We start from the raw sequence: 22,251 nt of genomic DNA on the forward strand, positions 1-22,251 counted from the left end.
TTTTGTTGTCCTCTGTATTTTTATCAGACTCCTAATGACTGCATTTTCATAATTGATTATACTGAATTAAAGAATGACTGACTAATAAATGAAATGCAATTTTCTTGCATTTGAATGAAATTTTCTGCTGATTTCACACTTTAGAGTGGTTATACTATCAGTAACTGTAGCATATGACCTGGTAGAGCAATAAATTTGTTCTCTGGTGGACATTTTCTGATGTTTCTGGTTATATTTGGACTAATTATTGAACTGTCTATTATCTCTGATGCTGATATGAAATAATTCCAATGTACTAAAAGGCCTAGTTACTCACACATTCAAAACACTGTCTATAAGCCATTAATTCAAACGTGCAAAATCTAGACCTTGCCATTAAAAGTACTGATATCAAAATTGTGCCAGGTTACAAGAAACAATATTGGCTCGCTCAGCTCACCCAAATTAAATAAGCTGTATTCCAAAGCAGTGCTACCCAATATTTCCTAAATTATTTCAAAGTAACTTGGCCCTGTGTTTTTTCATTTTACCATCTGAAGAGAATGTGGTCATTCAAGGTGTGTGTGACAGAAGGTACAGAAGTTAATGTTTTTAAGGGCTGAGAGCCTGTGCTCTTTGAAGTTGTTTCTCTCTGTGCTGTATAGGTATGGTGCATGTCGCTCCACCAAGCCATAACTTGGCCGGGATGGCATACCTGACATCCAAATAGGGAAGAGGAAAAAAATCCTTTGGCTTGTAGTGCTCTGTGGCCTTGGAACATGTCGCTGGACAAATTTAATCTTGTCTGTCTTGTTTCTGTGAATGAATTAAAAGCTGGGATTTACTGTACACTGAGGTGTGTCAATACTTTTAATCCCTCTGTTTATTTTGCGGCAATTTAGCAGACACTTTTCTCCACACCGATGGATTACAGTGCAAGCACAATGTTTATTTAGATTGTGACACTTCGCTGCTATGTTTTCTTAATGTCTGTAATAGTACTGAGTAATGTCTTAACAATGTTTTTTTTTTTTTTTTCCCTCCCTTACCACCCTAAAATCACAACTAAATAAACTGAAGTGATTAGCAGCTTTTTGACTCTTGAAGTCTGCATGTTGAGATCAATGAGAGGTTTCAAGTAGAAGGAGCAAAATAAATAGGTCAGAGGAGTAAAATGATCGGGAAGTAATCGTTTGCAGCTTAAAGAATGCCAGCGTCAGTGTTTGTTTTAGGATTAGCGAATGCAGGAAATTTAAGCATTGTAACTTAAGGCTGTTTTATTGGCGGCCACAGTCGATTGAATCGCTCGACTTGCAGATCACTGTGTAAATATAATACTACAGGAGCGACTTATGACCACTAGATGGCAGCTTTGTCGTCATGTTAGGCCTGAACGGCTTTAAGACTTCGGCTCAGATTCGCTTCACGCTGCAGATTGCCTTCGCCCATTTCCTAAAATCAATTAAAAATACCATCTTTAATTTTATTCTTAAATATAAGTGACATTTTTATGAAAGATAAAACATGTTTGCCTATAACTCAAAAATAAATATAGCAACTATTTAAAAGTTGAAGGGGTTAATCACCATTTGACAAACAAGCATAGTTTAAAGGTTTTTTTTTTTTTTTGCCCTACTGCCTCTGCTATCGACATCAGTTGCCTATCTCACTTCAGCAGAATTACAACAACTAGCAGAACTAGTACAATACTTCTTTTGATCAATTAAGTTCAGTATATCACTTTCATGAGAGTGTATATCACATTTTTATCATATTGTTCACTTTATAGAACAATATGCACAGAGAGCTTATGCATTTTGGTGTAAGTGTATGGCTCAAAATTCATACGTATTTTTAACTCATTAGTTAAAATGAGAAAATATATAATATGGGTCAGGAGAACAGGGAATGTGCTAAATTAATAATTTATAACATATACGTACTTACACTTAAAGTGAAACGACACCAAAAAGGCTTATTTTGTGTTAAATCGCACTGTGTTCAGTTAGCTCACGCTTTTATCCAGGGCGTCTGACAATGACATGGGAAACAGAAGAGCTTTCACCTGATTGATATGAGTAATAGAGCCAGACCAGGCGGACAGCATTCCCAGTCCGGTGAGTAAAGATGCATCATCGCTAAAGAAACTGTGAACTATGGGAACCACCTATGTCAGGTCTGCAAGCGATACGACACTCGGATCCAAAGTGACAGGAATAACAAGTTAATGACAAGTTAATTATTAAGTTAATATACAAGTTAATTAAAAGTCTGAAGAAAAAGTCACGTTAACATGCGTCAAGTTCCAGTTAGTTTCCGGGGATAACTGTGTCAAAGACAGAAAGTTCTATAATGGAGAATATGCTTATTGAACGTGCTCAAAATTGGAGCGTACTTGATTAGTTGAAAATAAGTCTTTAAATGAAACAGTGCCACACTGAGTTAAATTAGCCACTGATAAAGCGCGTTGGGACCGGGTGTGAATGAGGCCTTGCCGTCGCGCTGAAGACAGGCCTGCCCAGGTGTACTGGCACAAGGACCCTTCCTGCCTCTCTAAGAATGTTTGGGAAACCCCCCCCCCCCCCAACCTGAGCCACGTCTGTGGAGACATGACCATCTGTGCCCACAAATTTATAACAGCCAGATTAACCCTCCCCCCCTCCCCACCCCATCTCCTCACCCCACCCCGCCCCATCTCCTGGCAAGACAAAGAACCAGCTTTTCCAGGGGGGGCATAAATAGAGAAGGGGTCTGACCCCCCCCGGAGCTAAAAATAGGAACCACAGGAGGCGTTTGTATTTCTTGTCTGGGCCCCCGCCGTCCAATGGTCACTGGTAAAACAGTACCCCAGCCACAGCCCCGGGGAGTGGTCATGTGACCCCCGGGCTGTTTAAAAATGATGCGCACCTGATGGAGAGAAGGGTTTGCGAATTCGCCGTCCAGGACGTCCCATCAGCCGTCGGAAACAGCTCTCTCTATCCCCGAGGTAAGCCTGACCCCTGCGTGGACAAAAAAATCCCATAAACCAAGTGGCCATTTTAGTGAGGATCATTCGATGTTTAAAAACATCACAATCATTAGACATGCGTCTTTGGAGTAACGGAGTGCAGCTGCATGTTAAGCAATCCGTTTGGAAAAGGATATGATGATGTACTGTATAGAGTGTGCTTTTTTTTTTAAAGGTTTTAATAGAAGAGAATTGTTTGAAATGCTGACCTCAGCTCCCCTTTCTGTTTGTAGTCTGTTTGAATATGTCAGACACAGAGGATGTGGAATATGAGTAAGTTCCGTTCAAAATCCTTCCTGTCTACTTTTCCATGTGACTGTATTTTATGTGAACAGTGAATGCAGAAAATGGGTCTGCACACCTCAAAATTATCTTTATTTTTTTTTTAGGGAAATATTCTATTATGTCAAGCATATGGTTTTATAAAATATGATATGTTAGGATATATTTGGGTTTGGGTTAATATTCTACCAGTTAGTGAGAGAGGTAGAAATTTGAGCATATGAGACCAAAATTATGCAATTGCAAAACTACATAAAATATATTTTCCAAAATAACTATATATATTTCTCTTTTTTTCAGGGAACCAGAAGGTAAGACATTGCATTGGGTATAGTTGAAGAGATGCAAATGTCCTTGTTTTTACATGGTCATATATGCTATTTAAATGTAGGGTTATGTGAATGCAGGGTCTCCGTGGACATTTTGCTCTGCCAAAAATACAAATTATGCTTCCTACATTTGCAAATTGGCATTAAAACTATATAACTACAGTCAATAAACACTCAGGCGTGGCGTTGTGACTCACGGGTCGTAAATAGCGATGTAATAACAATGGTTTCAGTAATGATTTACTGCGTTGACATTATTATTATTATTATTTTTACCTGCCTTACCTTAACCTTACAAAGCAGGAAGTTGTTGTGGGTGTGTGATCAATACTGTTGGGATAAACACGCTGCCAGCTCGTGGCTTCATTGCAGACGTTTGCCGTTTTCTTGCGAGGCTTGGCAGAACTGCTGTTCTCTTCACTTGCATTAATTTAAAGTAGGCAACATTTTGGTTTGGTTATGGTAAGCTAGTTGTACACGCGAACATGAGAGTATCTTTTTTGCATTGCAATTATCTGACTGAGCCAATAACCCAGTTAGAGGGTGACCTTCTTGTGACTATTTAGAGCGTGGAGTCTGCCTAGGAGAGTGCGTATTTGAGTTATCGCTGTCTGGGGGTTTTAGGGTATTTTAGTACCCATTCCAGAGTGTTCCCAAACGGGGCGCTCTCGCTGTGCCGAACTCGTGCATGTCCGTTTATCACGGTCGGCGGAAACACCGGCGCTCAAGCACATTCCCGCTGCCCAAGGGTACTGCGTGTCGGGCACTGGCAGTTCGAGGGTCCGCGTGCGCCGCTACCGAAAGAGTGCGATGCGTTACTCTCACAAATTTAAGCTCCAATTAAGGAAGGCCAGCTCTCTCTCCCGAGGCTTATCCGGTTTTGTGATACTTTTTTCCACTAGCGGCAGGCCGATGCTCCAGCGCAGTGCTTTTGCGGTTTTGGATTACCCGAATGGCATGCGCGTCGTGCCCTCTCTCTCTCTCGTGTTTGCCTGCCGGGATGTCATTAAAGTGCTCCACACGGAGGATGAAAGGCTCGTGCAGCGTCGTTTGTCTGTCTTTTAACAGTGACCTTCTGCCTACACTATCTTCTGCTGTTAAGCGCCCAGGGACAACAGATGAAATTTAGCGTGATGACTAACTCTGGGACAGCCAGGTGGCTGCCCACTGCCCCTGTCAAATAAACAAATAAATAAATAATAGCCGTGCAGTCTCTGATTGGGTTGGCCTGCCAAAGTGATACATTAACAAACCTCTATTTTTAAAAATAAATAAATAAATAATAATAATAGTAGTAGTAATAATAATAATAATAATAATAATAAAATAAATACATAAACAACAGCGTATTTATCATATTTTTGGCGATCACAGTACAGAAAGTACCATTGAGGGGAACCCAGCCCTTGGCTGCATGGAGGGGATGAACATTTGGGTGGGGAATCAACCTCCCTATGACTGTGCTGAAGAGTTTTCAGCTGGTGTGTTTCATTTGTATTTTTAAACTCCAGCAGCCTTCCATAAAGCAGGAAGTAGTCTTAACTGAAGAACTGATGCAGAATATGAATGCAGTGACTCACGTACGCTCACTCACGTACGCAGACACACTCACTCACTCACACACACACACGCATGCATGCACACACACACACACACACACACACACACACCCACGCACACACACACACACATCTGTCTCTGATGAGAGGAGTCCCTGGGGCGTCCTTCTCACATCAGTTCACCATTTTAGAATCTTGTCTCGTTACCATGGAGACGACTTTTGACATGAATGCTTTTTTCAAACTGTCCCTTTCTGCCCAGGCACTGAAGAGGAACGTGAAAGTGAAGGTAATAAGTGTGTGTGTGCATGTGTTTGTGCGCATGGTGTGTGTGTGTGTGTGTGTGCGTGCATGTGTGTGTGTATATGTGTGTGTGTGTGTGCGTGTGTCCATGTGTGTGTGTGTGTGTATGTGTGTGTGTATGCATGTATGTGCATGTTGATTTTATCACTGGCTTAATTTTTGGTCTTTGCTAAATGTTTTGTGCAAGTTTGGATGGCATTACAAAGAGAATGAATGTTCTGAACACTTCTTATTTCTCGTTTGAAATGTATTAATACAGAAGAAGCTAAGCCTAAGACAAAGTGAGTACTTCCAGTATTAATTCCCTTACAAACGACTAACAAAATATAGATGTCATGAGACTGAAAGTTTACCATTAAACTGCAAATTGCCTTAAATGTATTAACCAGGTAAACATACATTTAATAAAACCTAGGTGTCTATATGATTAGCAGCATGCAGCAGATTTGATTTTAATTCTGCTTGTGTAATGTGGCCACATTACTTCTGTTTGCGTTTAATTGTTTCAGCAGTAGCAAAAATTGGAAAATGAATTCATTCTCAGAAAGTCATTGGGGAACAGTATCATCTTAACAGTGTGCAAACAACTGTTTGTTTTTTCGCCTTAGTGAAAGTGCACCCACATAGGTGCACTTTCTTCGACTCGTGTAATTAAAGGGTTCAGGTGATGATGGGGCAGGTAATGAATGAGGTGTCAAGCTGGTGACGATATTAGCGAAACGTTGCACATGTCATCCCCAGGCCTACGATCTTCGTGCCCGGCCTTGCAGCCCCAAAGATCCCTGAAGGAGAGAAAGTTGACTTTGACGTGAGTAAGCGTCTCGGGGTTTGGCTCAGACGTAGCCTGAGGGTCAGGGGCCACAGGTGACTGGTGCTGACGCAAACCACACTCACCTCAGCCACCTGTGTGGTCTAGACTGGTGACGGATGGTGACCGGGCTGCAGCTCCTGCTCGGTTCACCCGATGTATGGCTGTAAATGCAAATTAAAAATGCTGACGGTCTGCACTTTAATCTCAGGTTTGTTCTTTTATTTCAAATCCAGTGTGCTGGAGTACAGAGCCAAAACAACAAAAACTGTGCCACTGTCCTAATACTTTGCCATTTAACTATATATATATATATATATAGAGAGAGAGAGAGAGAGAGAGAGATCTATTGTATGTTGATATTACATCAGCTGGTCGTACAGCATAATTATATGTGCTATACTAAATGCCATATTCTAAAATATGACATATACATTGTCAGTCAGTATCTGGCAGTATGCTGTTCTCATGACGCACTGTGTAGTACGTGTGTGAAACAGGGTCTCCTCTTCCTCTGCAGGACATCCATCGCAAGCGCATGGAGAAGGACCTGAATGAGCTGAAGACGCTGATCGACGCCCACTTCGAGGGCCGCCAGAAGGAGGAAGAGGAGCTGGTGAACCTCAAGGACAGGATCGTGAGTCATGATGATGATGAGGAGGAGGAGGAGGAGGAGGATGATGATGTGGATGATGATGATGATGATGAGGAAGAGGATAATGAGGAGGATGGTGCTGTGGACGATGATGATTATGATGATGATAATTATTTTTTTCAGTGAAAAACTGAAAAATGTCGGTGGCATTATTTACTGTATCATATTTTAATATAATTTCTATAACTACAATGCCCATAATTATTCATCCCCATCCATAGGTCTTTATCAACTTCATCACAAAATTGCAATGAATGACTTTTGGGTTTTTACGTGTGCAAAAATTTGCTTCGATCATACGGATAACGATATCCTTGCACGAGTTCAAAAAGTTTTCCCCTGAAAGTAGTCTCAAAGGTGACATTATACCTGTCACAACCAAAGACAGGACAGTGATGAAATGAAAAACCGGAAAGAAAGCTGAACTCTTCCCCTGACCGGTCACCCATGACACAAATCAACTATGTGATATTTGGATGGACCAACTTTCCGACAATTAACAATGGGGGCAAGCGCAGACCATAATGTTCAAACTCAAGATACTGCGTCTGTTTTTGTTCGTCTCCTGTTTGCAAAGGGTCATTTAATTCAAAAAAAGTTCAATTTCGTTTTGTGTACACTGCCACTTTAACTCCCATTAGTGTAAACACTCCCTGAGTGTTTAAGGGTTGAGTGTTTAAGGGTGAGTGTATAAGGGTTGAGTGTTTAAGGGTGAGTGTATAAGGGTTGAGTGTTTAAGGGTGAGTGTATAAGGGTTGAGTGTTTAAGAGTGAGTGTATAAGGGACAGTGTTTAAGGGTGAGTGTATAAGGGTTGAGTGTTTAAGAGTGAGTGTATAAGGGTTGAGTGTTTAAGAGTGAGTGTTTAAGGGTTGAGTGTTTAAGGGAGAGTGTTTAAGGGTTGAGTGTTTAAGGGTGAGTGTATAAGGGTTGAGTGTTTAAGAGTGAGTGTATAAGGGACAGTGTTTAAGGGTGAGTGTATAAGGGTTGAGTGTTTAAGAGGAGGTATAAGGGTTGAGTGTTTAAGAGTGAGTGTTTAAGGGTTGAGTGTTTAAGGGAGAGTGTTTAAGGGTTGAGTGTTTAAGGGTTGCTTGGTTTGCTTTAATGCTGTTTACGGTTCTGAACTCCAGGAGCAGCGACGATCTGAACGCGCGGAGCAGCTTCGCATCCGGGCCGAGAGAGAGAAGGAGCGCCAGCAAAAGTTGGCGGTAAGTCGCCCAGTTGCGCTGCATCAGTTTATTATAATGTCCCTATGACACTGCATACGTCTGTAATAATGCCCCTATGAGCACTGCAGAGGTCTATAATAATGCCCTTATGAGCACTGCAGAGGTCTATAATAATGCCCCTATGAGCACTGCATAGGCCTATAATAATGCCGCTATGAGCACTGCATAGGCCTGTAATAATGCCCCTATGAGCACTGCATCAGTTTGTTATAATGTCCCTATGACACTGCATAGGACTGTAATAACACCCCTACGAGCACTGCATAGGTCTATATTAATGCCCTTATGAGCACTGCATAGGTCTATAATAATGCCCCAATGAGCACTGCATAGGCCTGTAATAATGCCCATATGAGCACTGTGAAGGCCTATGATAACACCCCACTGCATAGGCCTATAATAATGCCTCAATGAGCACTGAAGGCCTATGATAAACCTCAGTAGCAATGTCCTATAATATGGTCTCAAATAGCACCAACAAACATGCCTTGGTAACATTTTATAATGTTTTTCATGGTTTTAGTTATGTAGAGAGCAGCCAAGCATTCCCCTGTGCCTTACTGACTGTTGCACATGACTAACAGGAGGAGAGGGCTCGGAAAGAGGAAGAGGAGGCAAAGAAGAGGGCCGAAGATGACGCGAAGAAGAAGAAGGCTCTCACCAACTTGAGCGGCTACGCGCAGCTGGTGCGAAAATGGGGCGAGCCGTGGGGGGGGGGGGGGGGGGGCGGCATGAAAAGCAAACTGTAAGCGAACACCAAACAAACGTCGTCACGGTGAGTTCTTCTCATCCGACAGGCAGACAAGCGCGGCGGAAAGAAGCTGACGGAGAGAGAGAAGAAGAGGAAGATCCTGAGCGAGAGGCGTAAAGAGCTGAACATCACCCACCTGAGCGATGACAAGCTCAAGTGAGCATCAGCTAGGCAGGGCCGCCGTCCGGGGGGGAGAGAGGGGGAGGTGGGGGCAACTGGGTATGTTGTTATCCCTGGCAGTGGAGAGGAGGGGGTGGGGCAACTGGGTATGTTGTTGTCCTGGGCAGTGGAGGGGGGGCGGGGGCAGGAGTATCGCGGGTCTGTGGGCAAGGGAGGCCGGAGTGTTTCAGTGAGTATATGCTGGTACTGTGAGGTCACAGGAGGCGGGAGTGTTCAGTGAGTATACGCTGGGTACTGTGAGGTCACAGGGGCGGAGTGTTTCAGTGAGTATACGCTGGGTACTGTGAGGTCACAGGGAGGCTGGGGAGTGTTTCAGTGAGTATACGCTGGGTACTGTGAGGTCACAGGGAGGCTGGGGAGTGTTTCAGTGAGTATACGCTGGGTACTGTGAGGTCACAGGGAGGTCAGAAGCGTTTCAGTGAGTATACGCTGGGTACTGTGAGGTCACAGGGAGGCCGGGAGTGTTTCAGTGAGTATACGCTGGGTACTGTGAGGTCACAGGGAGGCTGGGGAGTGTTTCAGTGAGTATACGCTGGGTACTGTGAGGTCACAGGGAGGCTGGGAGTGTTTCAGTGAGTATACGCTGGGTACTGTGAGGTCACAGGGAGGTCAGAAGCGTTTCAGTGAGTATACGCTGGGTACTGTGAGGTCACAGGGAGGCCGGGAGTGTTTCAGTGAGTATACGCTGGGTACTGTGAGGTCACAGGGAGGCTGGGAGTGTTTCACTGAGTATATCGCTGGGTACTGTGAGGTCACAGGGAGGCCGGGGAGTGTTTCAGTGAGTATACGCTGGGTACTGTGAGGTCACAGGGAGGCTGGGGAGTGTTTCAGTGAGTATACGCTGGGTACTGTGAGGTCACAGGGGGGCCAGGAGTGTTTCAGTGAGTATACGCTGGGTACTGTGAGGTCACAGGGAGGCTGGGAGTGTTTCAGTGAGTAAACGAGACATTTCTCACTCCGCAGGGAGAAGGCCAACGAGCTCTGGCAGCGGATGTACCAGCTGGAGGCCGAGAAGTTTGACCTGCAGCGTCAGGTCGCGCGGCAGAAGTATGAGGTAACGGGGGTGTGTGGGGCGGGCGTGTTCTTCGCCCCGTTCAAATGGGAGAAAATAAGAAAGTCGCTCACTCAGATTCCTCCTTGCTGTGTTTATTAAACGAACGTTCCGGCAAAAAAAAATGCCAGGGTGATAGGGCTGTCACCGTTCAAATAGGGCCATCACATGAACATTGGACTGTCTGAATCGACTAAAATATAAAGATAGATAAATAAATAAATAAATAAATAAATACAAACAGAATGATGGAATATATAAAAGATAAAAATAAAATGAGAGAAATAGGCAGGTCACCTACTAATCACCAATGCATTCAATATAGTTTACTTCATTTGTCTGTAAATTGTTGTTTAATGGAAAGTACTGTATGACTAATTATAAGTTCACAGTTGTTGAAAGTTGTGTTGAGTTAAACATATTGTAAAGAAAAGGCACATTGTAGAACAGTCTTGTGCTTTTAATGATCAGATTAAAACATAATCATTACTCTGAACTTAAAAACTGTGACAAAAGGTGATTAATGAATTACACTCTCTTGAAAAAGGAGCTCTGTTTTATTTTTACTGCAGAACACTTCAAGCGCTAACAATCATATCACAGGCTTGTCAAACGAATGATTAACGCATTATAGGGCGTGTGCACAAAGCTGCTAAAATCCATTCTCCAAAGTTAGCTTATAAAATAGCAATGCACAGAAATCATTATGCCATAGTAATGTTCAGCAATGTTCAGCAGGGAAACTAAAGCTGGGCTGATGAGACAGCATGTCACACCAGTGGCAGTATCTGATAAATCGATAAATAAATAAATAAATAAATAAATAAATAAATAAATAAATGCTGCTGTGTGCACCCAAGAATGACAATCAAATAATAAAATTTTGTTTATGATACTTTTCATTTTAATTTTGTTTCACATGACTAATTGTTTTGAATATCAACATAACAAAAGCATATGATTATGAGTCACGTGTATTTGCCCCAGATAACCAGATAATAAAATTTATTTCACTGCATGCCTGTTCGAGTCAGACATGGCCAAGACTGGGGACTCAGTATTTGTCCTTCATTTTTATGAAGCGCTAAAACAAATACATTTTTTTCTCTTCACGAACACAAACAGTTCTTCCTCACACTGTTTGGCGAGTTCAAGTGATCAAAACTAAAACTAACTCGCGTAGAAAAGGCGTAATGCTAGCATTTATTGTCAGGGTTAGCGACAAATGTTGATTGAATACAGGTCCAAGCGTTAGATGTTATAATGATAATAAACTGAGTAAATCCATGTACTTAAAGAAGCCATGATTTTTTAAAATCAGACCAGAAGTCAGGACGGGAATTTGTTTTGTTTTTTTTCTTCCTGGGCCTTTCTTGGCTGAAAAAATGCCTGCAGCATTTAACAAATTAAATTATTAAACTTTCCAATTTGTTCATGCACTGACTTGCCTATAAAAAAAACACAAATTACCAGAACCAGACTGAAACCAACCACACCCTTCTGAGCACCTGGTGAAATTCTAATGCACTGAATTAACCCACATGAGTCATGTGATCGCACAGGGTTACATAGCCAATCATAACTCACGTGAATGCCTCCATTATCTTCTTCAAACAAGGCACAGTTCTGCAACTTTGGCTTTTTGTGTGTGCCTAAGCATTGTAGCATTGTAGATATGGCCCTTTTTTCAGAAAGATTGAATGAAAAGCCTCAATGTAATTCCCTGCTGGCCTAAACTGAATGGAGACTGACTGAATTGAGTTATAATTGGGCTCCTTGAGTAGTGGATAGCATTTTTGAATGACATGCCATAGGTTATCAGAACAGATTAATTATTATAAAACAAGCAAGTCAGTTACATGGAGAAATTTATTACAAATTCTTAAATTTATGTAGCAGGGTTACTATTGTTTTCTCACAAGCAAAGCAAATCCATATTAATCATGTTCATTCTGTGGATCAGTCACCATAGGAACCAATCAACTGACAGCAAAATGGTGGATGGGTCACTATTTATCCAGAATGCCCCTCTTGTAGTAAGAAGATTTATTTCCCTCATTTCTCTGTCTGAATTTAGGTCGTCGTCCTGAGAAACCGGGTCAGTGATCATCAGAAGATGTGAGTATGCTTTTCAGTTTGTTTTGTCTCTGAAAGCCTTTCTATGCCCCTTCTCATAGCCCACAGTGACCTCTGCGAGTCCTTAAAAAGCTGGCCTTAGTCACACAGGTGTCAAACTCCAGTCCTGGCGCCCTGGAGGGCCGCGGTGTCTGAGGTGTCAGCTGGTGATTGGCTGAGGAATCCACACGCCCTGTGCTCCAGGCCTTAATTGGCAGTCGACTGAAAGGAAAAACACAAAAAAAAACCCCGCAGACACTGCGGCCCCCGCGGGATTCAGTCTGACACCCCGGCCTCAGACTTCCTGTAATCCCAAGCTGTTGACGAGATTTACTGGGTGCTGTCGTATGCACTGTGCTTCACCACACATCAGTCTGAGTGTGCTGTGTGCTCACTCTTAAGGGCTACTGTCCCAGTAGACTCTTTTTTTTTTTTAGACTTTAGACTTCATTGTCCCCAAGGGGAAATTCCTTTCCACAGCACTGTACCCATCACACAACAATACATACAACAGCACACAGTAACAGCACACAATGACAGACAGCAGTACGCACTCAGGCCTGTTCAGCGAGGCCTGTTGTTCAAGGCTGTGGGGATCAGGCTTTTCCCAAAGTGACAGTACAGTCATTTCAAGGGATGACGGATGAGAGATTTTTACCATGCACAGTAATTGAAGGACATTTTACCATGAACAGTAGTACAAACGTGTTGTGCTGTTGTCTGTACAACTTCAGCTCGAAGGTATAGTTCACTTTCTGGGTTTCTTAAAATATTATCTCACTTTTGCAATGAAACACATTAACAGCTGTTTCTGATGACCTGTCGAGTTTACAATGGCGGGCATAGAGCATCGGTGAATCTGTGGTCAAAAGAAAAAATAAATAAAATGCACAGTGCGTTGTGCAGTGATGTTACGTTTTCAGAGGCTGTACAAATTTACTGGTTCATTTAATAGTGTTAAATCACAATTATAAACATAAATATTATTTCCTTGAGAGCAGCAAGTTGCATGTGCCATAGAAAATATTTTTAACTGAATAATAATAATAATAATAATAATAATAATATTATTAACATTTTTTGTTCTTGTAGGTTAGACATGAACTGACAAACAAACAAAAATATAAAAAAACTCCAGAAAGTGAATTATCACTTTCCTGTTCAACATGGCAGTGTTTTCATGTTTGTATAGCCTAGTTTAGCATGTGAACTGAGTCTGCATTGCTTGCATGTGTTGTTCTCTGTATATAAACCTTCCAGCTCGGGGCTAAATGCTCCCAATCCAGGGACTTACTGCACTTCCATTTGTGTTTGCACTCTTAAGTCGCTCTGGATAAGAGCTTCGACAAAATGGCAGTAGAGTACAGTTGATATAATCAGCTCAGTGACAGTCATTTTCCCAAACAAAGTTTCCCAAACTGCAGTTTCACGATAATTCCTCAGATGGCTGAATGCTCAAAGTACACTGTACTGTTTCTTTTTTTTTTTTTTTTCAATTGTTGCTGCTTTATATCAAGATTTTCAGCATAGAGAAGCTGCCACTGATAATACCGCGGCTCGCAGTGATATCCCCTCGCCCCGCGAGCTGGCCGTGTCCCTAAGCCGCCAGAAACCTCCCGTTCTATATCAGTCAGGAGCTGATTGAAGTGGTTTGGCGCACAGCTGTTGGGCGGCCTTCAGGGGATCTGTGTTTGTGCAAACCTGACCCCTCAGAAGAGGGGAAAAACAAAAGGCCAGAGTTGAGAGTAAAGGCGTCTCCGAGCGTCCCCTGGATAGTCCTGCAGGCCCCCCCCCCCCGTAACTCCTGAAAGCCCCGCCCGACCCCCCCCCCCGCCCCCCTCCCCACATCCCCCCCAAACAGCTGCAGCTTGTCTGGGCCAAGTTCGTCAGTTAGGACCAAGTCCATCATCTAGGTTCAACAGCCAGAATCAACTCTGTCAGTTAGAGTCAACTCTGCCGGTCAGAATCAACTCTGTCAGTTAAAGTCAACTCTGCCAGTCAGAATCAACCCTGTCAGTTAAAGTCAACTCTGCCAGTCAGAATCAACTCTGTCAGTCAGAATCAACTCTGCCAGTCAAAATCAACTCCGTCAGTTAAAGTCAACTCTGCCAGTCAGAATCAACCCTGTCAGTTAAAGTCAACTCTGCCAGTCAAAATCAACTCTGTCAGTCAGAATCAACTCTGCCAGTCAAAATCAACTCCGTCAGTTAAAGTCAACTCTGTTAGTCAGAGTCAACTTTGTTATTCAGGTTCAACTCTGTTATTCAGGGTCAACTCTGCCAATCAGAGCCAACGTCATCCAGGGTCAACTCTGTTATTCAGGGTCAAGCTCTGTCAGTCTGGACCTCTTGTGCTGTCCAGTGGCCCTGTCATGTTTTGATTTACCTTCTTTTTTTCCATTTTCTATTTTTAGACATTTTTAGACACCATATTTATACTTTTCCACAGCATCTCTGTACACACTCAGAAATAAAGGTACAGTGAAGATACTTTTTTTTTTCTTTGCGGAATAAATTTCCCAAGTGTGCACTGCCAGTACAGTAATGATCTATTTGATTCATGATTCAAGATGCAATAGTTTATTACCATATCAATTCAGCTGAGAGGAATTTACTATAGTGGAACTCATTAAAAACACACACATACATCACAGGTAAACACATCAAGTTGATTTATAGAACACTGCAGCTTCTTGAATAGATACTGCAGCTTGTTTAATACACACTATGTAGAATTTTCTTGCAACTACATTCTCTTTCCAAGTCTTCAGACTTGCATAACTGCCTGAAACCTGGAAGAAATATCATTTGCATTTTTAAGTTAATTTTGTGCCTTGAATAACAAAAAACATATTGCAGTGAAAATATTTGCAAAAGCACTGTTAATTACATTTTTATTGAATGTCCCTTGCCATGTATGTTTCAGCAGAGTAGAACATATGGCTCTTGAGATTAAGACCAGAGACTCATGTCCCCTCACAGGAGACAAAAATGAACTACTGGGGCTTAGGAGGACATGCACCTAAAATTCATCACATGCCAATTGGATCACCTTTGTGGTGAGGTCATTACCTTTACTTGTCCCCTTGGCTTTGTGCAAAAAAAAAAAAGCCTGAGCTTTACCACAGTGCACCTCTGCAGGCGCTGCTCAGGTGTCTGATATGGGGACAGCACGTGGGTGCTTCTATAACATGCATCGCCCTGTTTCTAGAACATGCTTCTAGAACATGCATCGCCGTGTTTCTAGAACATGCTTCCAGAACATGCATCACCATGTTTCTAGAACGTGCTTCCAGAACATGCATCGCCCTGCTTCTAGAACATGCTTCCAGAACATGCATCGCCCTGCTTCTAGAACGTGCTTCCAGAACATGCATCGCCATGTTTCTAGAACGTGCTTCCAGAACATGCATCGCCATGTTTCTAGAACATGCTTCCAGAACATGCATCGCCCTGTTTCTAGAACATGCTTCCAGAACATGCATCGCCATGTTTCTAGAACATGCTTCCAGAACATGCATCGCCATGTTTCTAGAACATGCTTCTAGAACATGCATCGCCCTGTTTCTAGAACATGCTTCCAGAACATGCATCGCCCTGTTTCTAGAACATGCTTCCAGAACATGCATCGCCCTGTTTCTAGAACATGCTTCCAGAACATGCATCGCCCTGTTTCTAGAACGTGCTTCCAGAACATGCATCACCCTGTTTCTAGAACATGCGTCCAGAACATGCATCGCCATGTTTCTAGAACGTGCTTCCAGAACATGCATCGCCCTGTTTCTAGAACGTGCTTCCAGAACATGCATCGCCCTGTTTCTAGAACATGCTTCCAGAACATGCATCACCCTGTTTCTAGAACGTGCTTCCAGAACATGCATCGCCATGTTTCTAGAACATGCTTCCAGAACATGCATCGCCTTGTTTCTAGAACATGCTTCCAGAACATGCATCGCCATGTTTCTAGAACGTGCTTCCAGAACATGCATTCTTTTGCAGCCCTGCCACTTCCCGCTCATATCGAATGTTGGTTTTAGGGTTTAATTGAGGCACGTCGAGCCTCCGGTAAGTAAAACGATCCTTTTTCCACGGAGGGTCTCAGAGATGCGTCGCATGTGTGGGCGGGGGGGTGTCGGCTGGCCCATCCTTTTTTCCACCGGCGGGATATCTTCCATTCGCGGATTTCGGGTCACGACCCTCGCCGGGCTTCCCGCTAAGGCCTCCTCCTCCTCCTCCTCCTCCCGCGAACGCTTTTTTTCCCCTTGGCTCAGAGCCAGCGCAGGCACCCATGCCGTTGGCGCGCGGGACGAAAAACAAACCTGGCACCGGAGGGAGAGGCTCTCTCTCTCTCTCACTCTCTCTCTCTCTGCGGGCGGGCAGGCGGGCTGGCGAGGCATGGCTGTGAGTCACAGCAGCTGTCGCTCCCCTCCAAAGGCGTGAGTCACGGGGTATCAGTGAGGGCAAGGGTGGCACACAGCAGCACTGGCGCACGCTGGCACACACTGGCACTGGCTGATCTCTGCGTAGCGGCGAATTCAGCTTAACGTAAACCAGCTGAGAAATTCTGCTTAACAACAGCAGACGGTTTCATTTTTTATTTTATTTTATCGTAAGCTGTCGATATTAAAATGCCGAAATATTCCAAACCAGACAGTATTCACTTATTTGTGGAGCGCAAGGTTTTTCTCTAGCCACAGAAATAGAAAGCAGGGAAGCTGCTTGGCTTCACGTAGCAACTGCACGCTCACTAAAATGGACTTTGAAATGTGATCTTTTCCTACGTTTACCTCTTGGTGCCAAGGAAAGGCAAAGCACCGTTGAAAAAGGCGGTGGAATATTTCTAAGTGGCCTGGATTATTTCCAGGGATCTGTTGGAGAATAGGGAGTGACAGTGATGGTTTCAGTGCTGATTCATGTTATTAAAGTCAAGCATAATCACACAGGGGTGCTATGCAATAAAGGCCTCTGCATGCTATATATTTCAGGAGAAAAATATACTTTACATTTTATATTTGCATTGTAGGCATTTATCTGAAGGAAAGGCAGAGATTCATATCACCAATATTCAAAGCACCTGTAGCAATTAACAAGCAGCACAATTGACTTGCATTTGGTAATTCTTTGCCACTACAATTAACATTTGGCAGGGAAGGTAGAGGGGTTTTTTTTGGTAGGGAAATATAAGATAGATTGGAGAAGATGTGGAAGAGGGGCATGGGAATGGGGGCGAGAATCCAACGTGCTGGAGCACAGAGCCAAAACAGGAACAACAAAAAAAGAAAGAAAAGAAAAGAAATCGCATCACCGCCCAAATGCTAACGGTGACTGCGCTATACATGTGCTTATTAAGTTATTAGCGGATGATGATCTTCCCGGTACTGACTTTGTTCCTCTGCTTTGTTTCTCACAGCACAAAGGGAATCAGAAGCAAGCGAGGCCTGCGGCAATAGTCGGATCGGCTACACCGGCATTAAGAAACCGGCGGAGAAGACGCCTCGACCAGCCGTACCCTGCTCTCCCTGCCAGACCGCCGGAGCAGAACCCTGGGAAAACGCGCTGAAATCGTCCGCGCGCCAAACGCAGCATGTTTCATAACGTCGCACTCTCATCACCGCGTTCTGAAGTTTCCTTGTTACTTACGATTGAAATTAGGCAGGAAATACGCACCGAACACCGCGATGTAACTACATCTTTTATGTATTGCTGTTGTTTTAATTTTATGTTATAATGGTTGAAACAAAAAAAAATGTGTAAAAAGAATGCTACGTTACATCATACTTTTGTGCTTCAATTAAACGCTGTTCCTCTCAAGCGTGCATGTCGAGAGATGAGTTTTGCGTTACCAAAAAAAAAAAAAGAAAACGCATCATAGAAGTCATCACAGAAAACATAAGCTTGCAGACCATATACTACCAAGACCCACCAGTGACAATGCCAAACGTACAACCAGAAAAATCCACCACTGTCAGATTTTACTTGCATTTTGATGCAGTGCAAAGCAAGATAAGCATTGGCAACTTTAAGGTGCCATTTATAGGTAGGGTACGGTAAACAGGTAGGCTATGCTTACTCTTCTGAGACCTGGCGGAAAATAACTGTTTAATTATTTGGATTGTTTTCTTGACGTAATACTAGGATGTGTCTTAGATGACAAAAATAAATATTTTCGTGGCAGTGAAAATATTTTCAAAAGTATTACTTATGTTATATTTATTGACTGTCCCTTGTGTAGGTTTCGGCATGGTAAAATATTATGTTTCTTGAGATTAAGACCGGAGATTCATGTCCCCTCCAGGGGGGTTGTGTGTGTGCGTGTGTGTTTGTGTGTGTTACAGCGCAATAATTTATAATGATACTATATAATGATAAGAGGCTGTCCTGAACCAGGAATGAGAAATCTGACGGATAACTGTTGCTTGGTTTATTAGGCACTACTGGCAGCGTTTCTTCTTTTTAAATCTCATAATCAGTCGCCATTATTCAGAGCCACCCTGTCGTTTTTAATCAGGCGTAACGTGCACAGCCTTGTGCGACACTAAGATGAGATCATTTATATGGTGGCCCAATCAAGGCGCCACACCAGAGTGCCAAAAAAATACCCGCATTTTACCACGTCAACCCAAAATCTAAAAATACTGCCAATAATGCTGTCACACCCTAACGGTCACTAGAAAATAGCGGGTGGGATGGTGATCTGGCAACCTTGAATCTTTTCAGTAGCGGCTTTGTCCGACTTGCAGAACTTTATTTCTCGCACACATTGGGCCTCATCCACAAAACTTCTCTTAAACGATTCTTACTTTTGTTTTTTAAAATGTTCCTGTGAAAAACCAATACGCGATTAATGACTCATGTGCAAACCTTTTGTTTTTGCGCATATCCCAGGTGTATGTGATGATAAAAGCTGACTGTTTGTAAATTTTATGTGCAATACCGTTCACGTGAGTAGCATACGGACACAGCCATGAAAACAAGTAAAGATAAATTTTAGAAAGCATGAATGCAGAAACGTTCTTACACATAGTTTACGATCAAATGTGATTGTACGCATGTTTCGTGACTGAGGACCATTGATTGTGCGTCTCCTTCGTGTGGGACCTCAAAAGCAACTATTTCTGCAGCACCTTTCATCAGTGCCATTATTACAACACCTTCAAGGTCTTATATAGCCTTAGTGAGATTGGATTCAGGTGAGTCCATTTAATTGGTTAATTATAGGAAACTGGCAAAGAGCAATCTCAATGAATCCACACACCTGCGGTAGGAACTTCAAAACACTTCCTGGCTGAGTGCAACGTGACGTCTGTCTTGTAATTTTGATTACCTTAGAGATAAAAATCTTTAAAATCATTTAAACCATGGTTTAAAGTTGAAGGTTTGAATTTTCAAAAGTAAACAAAGATTGCGATCGTAAAAGAATCTGTCTGTCAGTAGGTGTTTCCCTTTTGTGTTGACTTAATTGTATAGGAACAGGTAACAACTTGAAAATTGCGCAACTTTACTCACCAGACAACTTACTCTGAAACATCTTTCAGAAATATCTTGAGCTAGGCTTGTTAAAGTCTCTTAAATTTAGCTGCACATCTTTCAGTAACAAATGTAAACATTTAATTGCCTTTTCATTGATTTCATAATCATAATATGATAATGATATGAGATAATATAAAACTTAACTAAATGTTTTGCGCGCAACCCACAAATGACTGCTCGCAATTAGTTTGAAAGGACATCAATGTAACTTCACATCACTGTCATTTAACTGTAACAATGAAACAAAGAATAAAGGTGCAGTATGTACGCTTTTTTAAACACTTTTGTTCATATTTGGTTAAATTTCCTTCACGTCTTGACAGATATCCATAAATTATAAGCTCTAAGAAAAAAAACTCTGGTCTCTCTGACTGCCCCAGGCTCTGAAATCAGACACTTTAAATTTTGACTGACATTTTGCTCGTAGCTTTGTCTGGGTCTCATACTAGCAGAAACGCCAGCGTCCGGATTTATTGACTGTCATTAACCCATAGCTGCAAATAAAAACTATAGCTGTGTTCATTATTTACCTTCATTATGATGACTGGCGTTTCTGGCTTTTCTACTTCTGTGTTTTATTTTTTACTTGTGAATGAGGCATGATGTGCTACACTATCCCTAATATACTCTCCCTACTATACTGGTCAAAACTCTTGATAGTAATGTTACTCAGACAACAGGCAGCACATGTGCACATATTTGGAGGGCAGGGTTTTTGATGGAGTGCTAAGAAGAGTGGGTGTAACCTTTTTTCCCCCAGAATCTAGCTCTCTCTTACTCATTTCTCCAAACTTACAAACTGTAAGTTTGGGTTCACTTCATAATGAATAATAATATGTTTTATTTATATAGCGCCTTTTTTCAGACCCAAGGTTGCTTTACATGAACAAAAAAAAAAAAAAGTAAAATGCATAGATATACAGAGAATTAAAAACATAAAACCAAGAATATAACAATATAAAAACTGATAAAATAAGCTACATGTACAGATGCTAAGATATCATGGAATGCATTTTCATTCAGGGCATTTCACTAACTGGATTCGAACCTGCAACCTGCCTGCCCATGCTGCACTGCTGCACTTCATTTACCTTACAACGGGACCTTAACGCTGCTGTTCATCCATGTAAAGCTTTGTTCTGAACACCGCATGAAGATGACGATGATCTTATTTCATAAGGTGGTTCTCTCATTCAATAACACTTTCAGTAGCAGCTCTAAACCACAGCAGCCTAACTCCTGGTGTGAAGATTGCAACCTTTTCCTCTTTGACCCACAATCTGCAAAAACATACACAGCCACTTAAAACAATGGCGGGATGCCACAGTTTGCACTCCACAGGGTTTCAAGTCCAAGGAGGAGTAAGAGCTGGACCGAAACTGTAGACGTCTCCAGCACGTCTCAGAAAAGAGATTTTGCGTGCACATGACCGTACAGGTCGCACAAAGGGGTTCAGCAAGGGGGGGGGGCATTATAAAGGCCTTAAGCGGCCCTGGGGGACCACACGCATGGAAATGACTGGGCGAGGCCTTCTAGCAATGGAGGGAGGCAGCGCTGGGTGTTCTCGCTCGTTGTTTTCGGCGAAGGGACGGCGCAGGAGCAGAGCTCTGGGCCAGATCCGGGGCTTTTCAGCACAAATGGTGGGAATCCGTCAGGAGGGATGATTTAAATGGCGACCGCGCCCTCCCTCGTTTGGCGAGGCCACCTCCGCGCCACGGGGCGGTTCCAGTCGCCTCTTGGCTCAGGAAAGATCGACGGGACGGCCGCCGGGTCGAACACCCCAGGGTGCCGTTGAGCCCGGGTGCGATAGTGTACGATCAGTGGAACTGGGTATCCTACTAAAACCTGGAAATTCATTTGTGTCCCCTGTAGGGGACGTGGGTCTTGATCTCAAGAACAATGTATTAGAGACCATGTTGAAACCTACACTGCAAGGGGCATTCAATAAAAAATAATATATGTACTGTAATATTTTTGAAAATATTTTACACTACAACATGTTTTTGTCTGTTTTTGTCATCCAAGACACTTGTATTATGCCAAATATATTTTAATACTTTAAATGTTTTTTTTTTTTTTTCCCAGCTCTGAAGAGGTTATGACTGTGACAAAAGAACACCTATTTGTATGGGAGGGGAGTAAAAACAGAATGGGAATTTTGGAAGTGGCAAGTTGTGGTATAAATACACCTTAAAATGATAGCGTGTAAGAATGCCATGAAAAATCATGACAGTTTAAAAAAGAACGTACTATGGTAACCTATTACCATGTGCTAGAGGATCATGGGAAAACTGAAAAAGGCTGAGTCAATGGCCACATCAGAGCCAAGAGATTTATTAAAATTGTCACAACAAATTGAGATGGAAATGTATGCTAATGGAAATACCTGGAACATGCATGTGATCTGCGCTATTTCAGAGCCAGTTTAGTATTCAAATGCTAGGCTATGATCTTCTGGTGTGCAAAATGACTGTGA

At 42.6% G+C, this 22,251-nt stretch overlaps 1 protein-coding gene across 1 annotated transcript; it reads left to right on the forward strand.

Annotated features, from left to right (window-relative positions):
• Positions 1 to 5,686: 5,686 nt before the first annotated feature.
• Positions 5,687 to 18,061, forward strand: LOC135238041 (troponin T, cardiac muscle isoforms-like). The gene is made up of 8 exons (XM_064305671.1): positions 5,687 to 6,267; positions 6,788 to 6,904; positions 8,051 to 8,128; positions 8,734 to 8,835; positions 8,947 to 9,056; positions 10,044 to 10,134; positions 12,209 to 12,249; positions 17,656 to 18,061. The coding sequence occupies exons 2-8, from the start codon at positions 6,806 to 6,808 to the stop codon at positions 17,693 to 17,695; spliced, it is 561 nt and encodes a 186-aa protein (XP_064161741.1). The 5' UTR covers positions 5,687 to 6,267; positions 6,788 to 6,805; the 3' UTR covers positions 17,696 to 18,061.
• Positions 18,062 to 22,251: the final 4,190 nt, after the last annotated feature.

Source organism: Anguilla rostrata, chromosome 13 (assembly GCF_018555375.3).
Source record: "Anguilla rostrata isolate EN2019 chromosome 13, ASM1855537v3, whole genome shotgun sequence".
Lineage (NCBI taxonomy): Eukaryota > Metazoa > Chordata > Actinopteri > Anguilliformes > Anguillidae > Anguilla > Anguilla rostrata.